We start from the raw sequence: 12,827 nt of genomic DNA, 5'->3' as shown, positions 1-12,827 counted from the left end.
CCTGCCCTCCCCTAATCCTAGCACTCTTGTGGCTCTCCAGTGCCCTCAAGACAGATCCCAGCCCCTCAGCCTGCTGTGCGAGGCCCTGTGTGATGTGGTCACCGCTGACCTCTCCAGACCAACTCCATCTCTCCCTACTGCAGTGCCATACTGCAGATACTGAACATAAAGACCTTAAGACTCAGCATGTCGCTCCCTTGGTACGTCCATCCCTCCAGCGATGCAAACTGGGCCCTCTTACTCTCCATCACAGCAGGGGCCGCTTCTATTCAGAGCACTTGTCATAGTTTGTACAACTGTTTGATTTACTATTGGTCCCTCCCACTAGACTGTGCGCTCCAAGACACAGAAACCATGTTTGTGCTGCTCTCTGCTCTACACCCAGCCCCGGGGACGGCATCTGGCACCCAGCAAGTGCCTGATGAATATTTAATGAGGATGAATTAATGAATTAATGAACAAATGCCATATGCTCTCCCTTCCACACAAGACTTGCCCCAGCTGTATCCATGGCCAGACCATTCTCTCCTCATCTATCCTCAGCCTCTTCCACCCAGCACCTTGCTATTTCCACTCATCCTGAGAGTCTTGGCTTAGAAACACAATCCACCAGGAAGCCTAATCTAAGCCTTCAGTTTGAGGCTGGGGCTCCTTCCTCCAATGCTCATGGCCCCCCCAAGGGCCCTCCACAGGACTGACCACCCATCATCCCGGCTCTAACCGCCTGCCATGGCAGTCAGTGAGCCAACCCCCAGTGTGCAGCGGAGGGAGGTGGGGGCCGGATGTGTCAATGACTAAAGAGCCTGCTAAACTAGGATGTGATGCGCCCTCCCCGACGCAGCAGGTGAGCAACTTGTGGGTACGCACCAGCCGGCAGGCCACCTGCAGCACAGACCTCTCTGACAGCACATGCTTTGGGCTGACATCCAGGGCCGACTGAAGGCTCCTCCCCAGGCTGGGTAACACCAAGAACCTGGAAGACACAAGCACCCCAGGAGGTGGGGGACGAATAGGGGAGAGAGGAGTACCGGCCGCCAAGGATGGACTGTTGTGTGGGCTGCAAGGTCCTGGTCCCAGGTGAGATGAAAGGTTCTGACTGGCTGGGCAGCAAACTAGGTCAAAACTATGAGAAGGCAGGAAGCAAAGACCTGGTCCACAGCTTCGGGGTCCCAGCCATGCCTGGAACCACGACAGGAAGAGGAGAAAAGAGGCTGGTGAGGCAAGCAGTGAGCAGAGCAGCTCACCTGTATTTGTCCTGGTGAACACCGAAACCCATGCAGGTAGGGATGGCCAGTAGCGGGGTTGAGTACAGCTTCTTCCACTTGTTGACTGCAGAAAGCAGGGGCTTGAGGTTAGAACCCACCCAGTCCCAAGCCCATGGCAGTAACAGCTAGTTCTCAGAGCAGAAGCACAGAGTGCCCAGACCGCCTCTAAGTCTCCTCGTTGGAGGTGACAACATTGTGGGTGGGTGATGGTAGGAAGGGGCTGGTGGTGGGGCAGGCATGGGTGGCCCATGAATGTCTGTGATCCAGATCTGCAGGTGATGGGGTGACCATGGTGGCTCTGGAGGAAGCATATACAAGTGTGGAGTGCAGAGATGGGATAATGACAGGGTTACTTCCGAATTCACACATAGAGCTAAGATCAACACGTGTCTAACCTAGCCATGACATCACCAGAATGTGCCTCTGCCTGTCTTCCAGATCTCAGTGGGGTGGACCAGAACCAATGGCGAGCTGATGCTAGTTTAACAGCTGGCTGTCCAGGGAAGGCAGTCCTGATGCGCAGCATTTGCTAATTTCTTTTTTCTTTTTTTTTTGAGACGAAGTTTTGCTCTGTCGCCCTGGCTGGAGTACAATGGCACGATCTTGGCTCACTGCCAACTTCCGCCTCCTGGTTTTAAGCGATTCTCCTGCCTCAGCCTCCTGAGTAGCTGGGATTGCAGGAGTCTGCCACCAGGCCCAGCTAATTTATTTTTATTTTTTATTTTTTTTGAGACGGAGTCTTGGTCTGTCACCAAGGCTGGAGTGCAGTAGCGTGATCTCGGCTCCACTGCAACCTCCACCTAACGGGTTCAAGCGATTCTCCTGCCTCAGCCTCCTGAGTAGCTGGGATCACAGGCACATGCCACCACACCCAACTAATTTTTGAATTTTTAGTAGAGATGGAGTTTCATCATGTTGGCCAGGATGGTCTCGATCTCCTGGCCTCATGATCCGCCTGCCTTGGCCTCCCAAAGTGCTGGGATTACAGGTGTTAGCCACCACGGCTGGCCTTTTTTTTTTTTTTTGTATTTTCAGTAGAGATGGGTTTTGCCATGTTGGCCAGGCTGGTCTCAAACTCCTGACCTCAGGTGATCCACCCACCTCCGCCTCCAAAAGTGTGGGAATTACAGGCATGAGCCACTGCGCCCGACTGCATTTGCTAATTTCTGCAGTGTAAATAAATACTCCTGCTATAGCCAACTCCAAGCTACCAACATGACATGACTGGAGGTGGGGTGGGAGGGATGTACAGGGGAGGCCATCAGGCAGCATTCTCACCACACAGAGACAACAGTGCACACAACCTCACTGGCAGAGATCACAGGACATGTAGGAAATAATTAGGAAGTGATGAATTTCTGAAGATTGATTACCTTTGTTTTGAATATAATTTATTTGTAAAATTATATAACTTACTTATTTTATATATTTTTTGAGACTGAGTCTCACTCTATTACCCAGACTGGAGCGCAGTGGCATGATCTCAGCTCACTGCAACCTCCACCTCCCAGGTTCGAGTGATTCTCCTGCCTCAGCCTCCCGCGTAGCTAAGATTACAGGCACACGCCACCATGCCTGGCTAATTTTTGTATTTTTAGTAGAGACGGGGTTTCACCATGTTGGCCAGGCTGCTCTCGAACTCCTGACCTCAGGTGATCCACCCACCTTGGCCTCCCAAAGTGCTAGGATTACAGGCATGAGCCACCACGCCTGGTCTATATAATTTAATTGCTAATACTGGCCGTGTGTTAACAACCAGCTTGCCATCTTCCTGAAAATTTAATTTTCTTTTTTTTTTTTGGAGACAGGGTCTGGCTCTGTTGCCCAGGCTGAAGTGCAATGGCACAATCACAGCTCACTGCAACCTCTGCCTCCCGGACTCAAGCAATCCTTCCAGCTCAGCCTCTTGAGTAGCTGGGATCACAGGCGCATGCCATTACACCCGGCTAATTTTTGTATTTTCAGTAGAGATAAGGTTTTGCCACATTGCCCAGGCTGGTCTCAAACTCCTGGCCTCAAGTGATCTGCCTGCCTCAGCCTCCCAAAGTGCTGGGAGTATAGGCGTCAACCCATGCCCAACCTGAAAATTTAATACTTGGCTTCCAAGAGCTGGTGTGAGCCACCCACAACACACACTGAGGCCTGAGGGGTGACAGGAGTCAGGTTATGGGCACAGATGGCAGCAAACCTGGGCCTTTAATCTAAACCCACCTTTCTCATGCCTGCAGGTAGAATTCAGGTGCTGTGACCAAGTTGGCGCCCCCCTCACTCTCCCCTCCTTGCCCAGTTCCCTGTCAGGTACCTTGCAGAGGCTTGGCGGCCCGCTGGAAGAAGTTCTGCTCATTGAACAAGCGCCCATCCTTGGCATCCTGGTAGGGGACAGGAGGGGCAGAAGGCTGTCACACTGAAGTCTCAGATAAGGGCCCCCAGTCCCCACTGGCAATTTATTACTCCCTCGATGACCAGGTTCCTCATCAAGTACCCACATCAGAGCCAAATTTCTCAGGTACTGCACACAAACACACATCAGAGACTGCGAGCTACCTCCCAGTATCCAGGTTCCTTTCCTTTCTTTTATGATAAGAGCCACAGTGTTCCCTAGAATGTGGCCTTCAGCTTAAAAACTACGTTTCCCAGCATTCTTTGCAGTGAGGAATGACCACATGACCAAGTTCTGGCCAACGACGATGTGAGCAGAAGAAATGTGGGCAACTTCCAGGTAATGACCTCAAAGGGCTGGGACAGACTCTACCTTTCCTCTTCTGTTCCAGCTGGCTGCAATGCAGATGTGATGGTGGAAGCTGAAGCAGCCACTACAGCCCAAGAGATGCAGGTTATGTGTTGAAAATGTTGGTGCAAAAGGAGAGAAGGAAACAGGGCCCCTTGTTTATAAAACCATCATATCAGCTCTGGAAAACTGCCCCTGACTTTAAAATGAAAAAGCAATAAAATATCATCTTGCTTAAGCCACTATTAATATTGGGTATTTGTTAAAATAACACTAAATGGCCAGGTGTGGTGGCTCATGCCTGTAATCCCAGCACTTTGGGAGGCCGAAGCAGGTGGATCACTTGAGGTTAGGAGTTCTAGACTAGCCTCGCCAACATGGTGAAACCCCGCCTCTACTAAAAATACAACAATTAGCCAGGCGTGGTGGTGCGTGCCTGTAATCCCAGCTACTCGGGAGGCTGAGGCAGGAGAATTGCTTGAACCTGGGAGGCGGAGGTTGCAGTGAGCCAAGACTGCACCTACAGCCTGGGTGACAGAGAGCAATTTTGTTGCAAAAAAAAAAAAAAGCACCAAATATTTTAATTAAACACAACTCGTGCAGCTGAGTTTTTAAGAGTATAGAGTCTAACAGATCTAGGTTTAAACCCCAGCTCTGCCATTCATTCATTCATTCATTCATTCATTCTTCCTACAAAGCCTCCATTATATGCTGAGTATTATTCTGGGCACTGGGGATATAGCTGTGAACAAAGCAACCTGCATGCTGGGTGCACCTGAGCAAGTAACTGAGTCTCCATTTCCTCATCTGTTAAATACGAACTTGGAAGCCATCTCATAGGCTTGTTGAAAGAATTCAATGACATAGTAAACACATACACAAATGCACACACAAAACCCCAAAGAAAACCAAAAGGCTGGGTGCAGTGGCTCATGCCTATAATCCCAGCACTTTGGGAGGTGAAGGTGGGAGGATCGCTTGAGCCCAGGAGTTCCAGACCAACCTGGGCAACATAGGAAGACCCCATCTCTACCAGAAAAAAAAAAAAAAAATAGCTGGACGTGGTGGTGCATGCCTGTGGTCCCAGCTACTTGGGAGGCTGAAGTGGAAGGATCACTTGAACCTAGGAGGCCGAGGCTGCAGTGCGTCTTGATTGCACCGCTGCACCCCAGCCTGGGCGACAGAGAGAGACCCTGTCTCAAAACAAACAAAAACCCAAAAGACTTAAATGATATAATGCTTGTGACACTCAGCCCAGGGACTGTCACATAATAGGTTCTCAATAAGCAGGTGCTGCTACTGGTCATTAGTGAGCCTGGATCCTTGCCCCAGCTTCTCTTCTTCTTGTCCTTCCTTTTCCCTTTTTGCGTCCTGGAGTCCTCCCCACGATGGCGAAGCCCATAGTGACTGACACGAGCAATGTGGGCACAGCCATGTAGGCCCTGAGCAATCTCACGTGGGGTATTCATGCCCGTCCCACTCCCCCAAGGGGGTAGCTCCTTCAGGGCAGGAATTGGGTCTGACCCATCTCTGCAGATGTCCCCAGCACTCAGTTCACAGGAGGCTGCAGGAAAGGCTTGGGGAACGAATGAATAAATGGATGAACACCACTGGGCATTCAGCCCTGACCTTTCGAATGCTTCATAACAGAGCTGCCTTCCCAGTGGATGGGGAGGGTGAATGTCTTCTGGTTGGCCCGGTGCCCTTTGCTCCCCTCCCAGCCTGTCACTCTTCCGATGGGACTGCGACATGGCATGGCCCCCGCCAGACTGGGAGCTTCTCCAGGGCTGGGCCTGGGGCCAACTCATCATCACTGAGTTTTGAGCCTCAGGAAATGTTGATGAGGTCAGATGCACGAACAGAGAGCAAGGCTGTATTTCTAGGATGGTGAGCATAATTACAGTAGTAATAACAGGAACAGCTCAGGTTGATGGGGTGCATACTGTGCCAGACACACCTGAACCACGCAGAGGAGCATTCAATGGGACACGGTAGCTGCCCCACTGGGAGGATTCAATGAAGCAGTGCTTGTGAAACACAGCCCCGCTCAGGCAATGCTAGGCTCTCAAAGCAGCTGCTATCCACCACTAGTGAGCCTGGCTCCACAGCCCACGCTCTGACCCACTCTCATGGCCTCCATCTAGTGCGGAGGGAGGGCAACCGACCCAGCTGTCCCCGGTTTTCTGGGGTGTGAGACAATTCTCATAAACAAAAAGAAAATAAGAGTCACCCATAATCCCAGCACCCAGGGATGATGGCGGGGCTATGCACCATGACGATGCCCTTCTGTTAGGCACCTCCTCTGTGTGGAAGGCGTGACTCACCCTCATGGCCACTCTCCCTTTCTCTGTTTGTTTCCTTTTAGCCCCGACCTCGAGTGCACATGTCCTGTCTGCTGAAACTCATGCTCGGCACCCGATGTGTGATTTCACTGAATCCTCAGCACGGGGACCCCATCTGCTGGGCTCTCTGTTTGACCCCACACCCAGCACGGTGATACACAGTAGGTGCTCGATACGAGTACGCTGCGAGGCCAGTGGTAAGGGGCAGATGGGCCACACCCTGTGGGTATTAATGGCTCCATTTCACAGATGAGGAAACTGAGCTCTGAGGGGGATGGGCTTGCCCAGGTCACACAGCAGGGAAGCATCAGAGCCAGACTTGGGTGGATCCAACTGTGGGTTTCCAACACCCTGGGATGATAGAGAACTGGGTGCCTGCCCCGCCCATGGTCTTATTACTCCTTGCAGGTGGGGACCCTGGCCCCCAGCCGAGCTCTCCCAGCTGACAGAGGGGCTCAGAAGTCAAGGATGTGTTTGTGAAAGTCCCTCCTCTCCGAGCTGTCCCCCACCTGCAGGGTCACTTACCAGTTTGAGCGAGAACTTTTGCTTCTGGGGTCCTGAGTCACAGGTGAGGGTGGAGGTAGGTGCAGCTGTCGGGGAATAAACAAGGGAGCGAGGTTATAACCACAGGTAAGGTCAGGGTCATCATCCCCAAACTTCCCAGCAATGAGAAGCGGCTCTGGTGCCCTGGTTCCGACAAGGTCAAGCACACTCTTGGCTCTCATGACCTGCTGCTTCCTAGTTTTAAATAAGCTTCTTCTCCCTCTTTCTCTCTGTCACTATCCAGCCATGCAGGAAGGGCTAATGCAGCAGGCCTGAGATGGCTCTCCTGGCAAGGTCTGGGACCCTGGATTCCCGGAGGGCTCCCAGAATCCCCTAAGTGAGTGGGGCTCACTGAGCCTAAACTGCTTGTGCAATCACTGTGGTTTCTGTGCAACACCTGCTTTCCTCTGGGGAACCTGGGATGCGGATACATGTCAGACAGAGGGGGCCACATGACTGCTCCCCAATAACAGCCCCGGGCACTGAGCCTCTGAGGAGCTTCCTGGTGGACAGTTCCCATGTACTGTCACAGCCTGTGGGTGGGGAATTAGGTGCGTCCTAGGCAGAGTGACTTCATCCAAGGCCACATCCCAGGGTGACCCAGGTCCAATGACTGACTGAGGTGGATATAAAGGCCCAGCCTCTCCTGGCCCAACACAGACCCACGCTGAAGGACCACTTTTGCTCCAGAGCCCTGCAGGGTTGGCTGAGGACATCACTGGGCTGCATCACAGCCCCACCTCCCGCTCCTTACCCCCTCCCTGGGTTCTCATCCCTGGGGCAGCTCCCCATAAGCACCCTGCATGCTTGTCCCCGGACAGAGCCTGCTCCAGGAGCCCTTACTGTTCATTTACAGACCTCACCACGTCTCTGGCCCTGTGCTAAGTGTGGGCTTCACATGCATCGTCCCATCTGACAGATGAGGAGAGAGGCCAAGAAATGCCAGGATGACCAGGGTTCAAATCCCAGCTCCTCCCTCCGCACACTGTGTGACTTTGGGCCTCCATTTGCATGTCTATAAGATGGCAGCAATAAGGCCTACCCCAAGACTGGCTGCAAGGACTCAACAGCCTAGCAGGAGTAAGAGCAGCACCAGTGATGTGTGCAGCAGGAGTCTGCATCCCCCTTCACGCACACTGCTCAGTGAACCCACTCAACCCAGAGCCCAGCACGGAGCCTGGCACATCAGGATTGCTCCGCAGGTGGCAGCCTTAAAATATCCCCATAACACCAGGGCTCCACAGCCGGGGAGTGGCAGAGCTGGCTCAACCTGGGTCTAGCTAATCCCAAAGCCCATGAGTTGAGCTCTTGTTGCCTGCACACCCTGACTCACGCTGGTGTCCCTCCTTCTTCTGCTCTCATCGTTCCCACAATCCCTTCATCATCGAGGCTGGCACTGTCTAAGACACTGAGCTGAGGGATAGGGGGTGACAAAGTTACCCAGAAACCGTCCTTGCCCTCAAGAAGCTGCAGCTGGAGCAGGGTTGGGAGCCAGCTCTACACATTCAAGGCCAAGGGTGCTCTGAGCCCAGGGGAAGAGAGGGAGATGTATGCAGGAGCCGCATCTCGGGGAAAGAAAGATCCTTTCCAGCTGTGGGGAGAGCACTGGGGGAATCATGCTGGAGCGGGCTGTGACATCATGACCAAGCATCTGCCCCTCTCTGGAACCCAGGCATAGTAACAGTGCCTGTCTCTCAGAGGCACCACGAAGTCAATGACAATGTGTACATGCCCGGTACTCAGAGGCAGGCAGGAAAAGCTGGCAATTTGATACAATTTTATAATCTGCTTTGCAGATTATAAAAAGCTTTTCTCTTTCACTTTTCTAACTGGCCCTAGGGCCAACAGCCTGGAAAGCTAGCTGGGCAATTTTCATTGTAGAGGGAGCCAAGGGAGGCCAGAAGGGAAAAGGGGCTTGGCCAAGGGCCCCAGGAGAGACAGGCCACAAGCCCAGGGCTCTAGACTCTGATCTAGGGCAGCAGATCCCAGAAACCTGACACATGGAAAATCTCTACATGTGCCAGATGAAGACCAGGGCGTGGCAGGCAGGCAAGTGAGCGCCTCCCCTTGCCAAAGGTCAGCCAGTCCTGAACTTGGAGCAGGAGCACTGTTCTGGGGCCCATCCTGACCCTAACACCAGGAAGCATGTACACGGTGCTGGCTGTCCTCCCGGCATCACTCTACTCATTTCACTCTCCTGACTGCAGCCCTGTGAGGGCAGTAGCATTACCATCTCCCCTCTGCAGATGAGGAAACTGAGGCACAGGGTCATGCTGTCATTTGAAAGGTCAAGCGACAAGCGGCCAGCAGAGAAAGCCCAGCCCACTGCTGAGCTCCAGGGTGCCCCGTGCCTTCCACCTCTCCAGGCCCTCCTGGGGACCCTGACTGACTTCTCCCCTCCAGCCTCCAAGAAGGAACCAGCAAAGCCAACACCTAAACTTCGTACCCAATGATTTTGGACTTCTGGCCTCCAGAGCTGTAGAATAAGCATGTGCTGTGTTAAACCACTCACTGTGGTAACTTGTTACAGCGGCCACAGGAAACTAACACAAGCCCCACCTTCCATCCATGAAGGCAGAGGCTGCGGAGGGCAGCGTGGGCCTGACCCTGAGCTACAGGCAGCTCTCCCAAGCGCACCACAGTGAGCAGCCACAGGGATTCATGTGACTGATGACGGATGGTGGCTCTCCCATATAGCTCAGGGAGGCCCGGGATATATGACATTATAGTTCAGTACTGGACAGAGAGACAAGAGTTAATAAAGTGCTTAGAGCATAGCGCAGAGAGTGGGATAAAAATGTCCACTGCTCGAATAACCATAACGATTCAGCTTGTTCTTGTTGTTTTACTGTTATTGCTTTAAACTACGGGACATACAACTCCACCATCTCTTCTCAACTGGTGCAAACTGGCAGAAGAAAAGGGCGATTTGCTCTAGGGCGATGCCACCCGATGGTGGTGTGTCCCCAAATGCAAGCTCCGCATCAGCAGGGCCTTCACCAGCCCCGCTCCCCCTGCACTGTGTCTGTGCTGGCACCGCAGCCAGACACATAGTAGGTGCTGCTTAAGGATCCACTGAGCAGCCAGGCGCAGTGCTCACGCCTATAATCCCAGCACTTTGGGAGGCCGAGGCAGGAGGATGGCTTGAGGCCAAGAGTTTGAGACCAGCCTGGCCAACACAGTGAGATCGTCTCTACTTTAAAAAATAAATAAAGGGACTGCTGAAGGAATGGATAGCTCAGGAAGGCTGGGCGCTGGGGTTTGCTATTTTTATCAAACAACCTGAGTCATAAAAGGCATAAAAGGCAAAACCAAAACCCAGAGTAGCTCCTTCCTGTGCTTCCACTGTGGGTTTCTGCGGAGGGCAAGCGTGGTTTCTTCTCTCAGGAGCTCCTGGCCCTGTGTGTTTTCCTTTCCTTCTCCCTCTTCCTTCCCCGCCCTCCTGCCCTCTCCCCACCCTGCTCTCTCACCTCAATCTCTTACTCACTGTTGGTTTTCATCCCTCTCCCTTTCTCCTCCCTCTGTGCTCCTCGGCCCCTCATTCCTTCTCATCATGATTCCTTCTCACTCTTTCTCCCCGCCCTCTCCTTCTCCTTTCTCTCCCTTTCTTGGGAGAAGCAGAGTGCCTGCGTTCAAATCCCAGCTCCACTACTTCCAGGCTGTGTGCCCTTGGGCAAGTAGCTTCCCCTCTCTGTACCCCAGCTGCAGGATGGGGTAATATGGGTGCCTATCTCATGGTGTGGCTGGCAGCATTACGTGAGTAAGACACAGAGAGTTCCCAAAGTATCTGGCATGGGATCCTGCCTGTAATCCCAGCACTTTAGGAGGCTGAGGCGGGAGGATTGCTTGAGCCCAGGAGTTTGGGACCAGCCTGGGCAACACAGCGCGACTGTCTCTATTTAAAAAAATTTAAAAATTAGCCTGGCATGGTGGCACATGCCTGTAGTCCAAGCTACTCGGGAGGCTGAGGGGGGAGAATCACTTGAGCCTGGGAGGTTGAGGCTGCAGTGAGCCGTGATTGCACAACAGCACTCCAGCCTGGGTGATGGAGCAAGACTCCATCTCTTAAAAATAAAAGTGCTGGCACAGGTGAGTGCTCCCTGGGTGTCAGCCACGGCCCTCTTTCCCTTGCCCCTGCTTGGTCTTGGTCACACTTTTTCCCCTCTCCCTCACCTTTCCTGGCCCTGCCTATCTGTTCCTCTGTTATTAACACTGCCTACCTCTGCCTGGGAAGGACCCTGTACAGTTTTCCAAGCGCTTGGCCTCCCTCTCCTATCATCACTTGAGCCAACAGCCCCAGGAGACAGGGGACAAGGCATCATCTCACTTTTCCAGGGGAGGACATCAAGGCACAGAGTGCCTGGGCTGTTTGCTGGGGCTCCTTCAGCGTGTCAGAGCCAAGTCAGGACTCAGATTCGGGGCTGTCTGAAACACCAGCTGTCCTGCCCGCCTGCCCCGACTTCAAGGCAAGGATGGCCAATGGAAGGCTCAAGATTGCCCACATGCTTGTCTGGCCAGCGGGCACTTCCAATTCAAAGATTTCCTATTGAAACCTAGGTTTCAAGCTCTTCCTGGAAAACTTAGAAGATTCTGGAGCCCAGAGCCTAATAATTCACACCTCTGGGATCCATGTTCCTCATGTATAAAATGGGGATAGGGATAGTACTGACACCCTAAGGCTGTGGTGAGAATTTAGCAATCCTCTGTCCATCAAATAACTTGTAAGCAAATATTCATGGCAGCGTTACTCATAACAGCCCAAAGCGGAAAACAACCCAAACGCCCATCAGCTGCTAAGTGGCTAAGCCACATGGGGTGTTCCCATACCGCGGAATATCACGCAGCCGTAAAAGGAGTGCGGCAGTGATGCGCCACGGCACGGATGCACCTTGAGCACACGCTGCTGAGTGAGGGATGCCAGACACAAGAGGCCACACAGCGCAGGACTCCGCTTCTGTGAACACCCAGAAGGGGCAAATCCACGGAGGGAGAAAGGCGGTTAGTGGCTGCCAGTGGATTGGGGGAAGAATGGGAGTGATGGCTCAAAACTACTGGGTTTCTTTTTGGGGTGACAGAAACGTCCTGGAATTAGATAGTGATGATGGTTGCACAACCCTGTGAATATCCTGAAGGCCACTCAGTTGCACCCTTTAAAAGAATGAATTTTCGTGGTGGCTCACGCCTGTAATCCCAGCACTTTGGGAGGCTGAGGTAGGTGGATCACTTGAGGTCAGCAGTTCAAGACCAGCCTGGCCAACATGGTAACACCCTGTCTCTACTAAAAATACAAAAAATAAATAAAAAAAATAAAAAAAATTTAGCCGGGTGTGGTGGCACGTGCTTGTAATCTCAGCTACTTGAGAGACTGAGGCAGGAGAATCACTTGAACCTAGGAGGTGGAGGTTGTAATAAGCCAAGGTCGTGCCACTGCACTCCAGCCTGGGTGACAGCAAGACTCCCTCTCAAAAAAATAAAAAATAAATAATAATAATAATAAAAGAATAACTTTTTTTTGAGATGGAGTCTCACTGAATAACTTTAATGAGTACCTGGGACTACAGGTGCCCGCCACCACGCCCGGCTAATTTTTTGTATTTTTAGTAGAGATGGGGTTTCACCGCGTTAGCCAGGATGGTCTCGTCCTCCTGACCTCGTGATCCGCCTGTCTCCGCCTCCCAAAGTGCTGGGATTATAGGCGTGAGCCACCGCGCCTGGCCAATAAAAGAATAACTTTTATGTGAGTTTTATCTCAATTAAAAAGCTCCAAAAAGAAAAGAAAGGAAAAGAAAAACCCATGTAAAGTGCTTAGAACAGGCCTGGCCTTGCAGAAGCACTCAATATTTATTACAGTTAATACTAATACTACTGCCATAATTATTTTCGTCATTGTAACAGAGTCCGAGCTTTTCAGCCTTGTGCCTCCCTCCTCCCCTTCCATCCCACACCTGG

At 52.3% G+C, this 12,827-nt stretch overlaps 1 protein-coding gene across 8 annotated transcripts in view; it reads right to left on the bottom strand.

Annotated features, from left to right (window-relative positions):
• Positions 1-12,827, bottom strand: part of VRK3 (VRK serine/threonine kinase 3) — a 48,233-nt gene that overhangs the window by 17,132 nt on the left and 18,274 nt on the right. For all 8 annotated transcript variants that reach the window (XM_063614967.1, XM_063614966.1, XM_055238429.2 and 5 more), the window contains 4 exons: positions 6,861-6,925; positions 3,568-3,634; positions 1,245-1,329; positions 868-973 (listed from right to left, as the gene is read on the bottom strand). In XM_063614967.1, the coding sequence (XP_063471037.1) occupies positions 868-973; positions 1,245-1,329; positions 3,568-3,634; positions 6,861-6,925 (323 nt within the window). The remainder of the gene's footprint in view (positions 1-867; positions 974-1,244; positions 1,330-3,567; positions 3,635-6,860; positions 6,926-12,827) is intronic.

The sequence above is a fragment of the Symphalangus syndactylus genome, chromosome 13 (genome assembly GCF_028878055.3).
Source record: "Symphalangus syndactylus isolate Jambi chromosome 13, NHGRI_mSymSyn1-v2.1_pri, whole genome shotgun sequence".
In the NCBI taxonomy this organism is placed as follows: Eukaryota; Metazoa; Chordata; class Mammalia; order Primates; family Hylobatidae; genus Symphalangus; species Symphalangus syndactylus.
The sequence above is the reverse complement of the archived record's forward strand: the minus strand, read 5'-3'. Positions and strand labels throughout refer to the sequence as shown.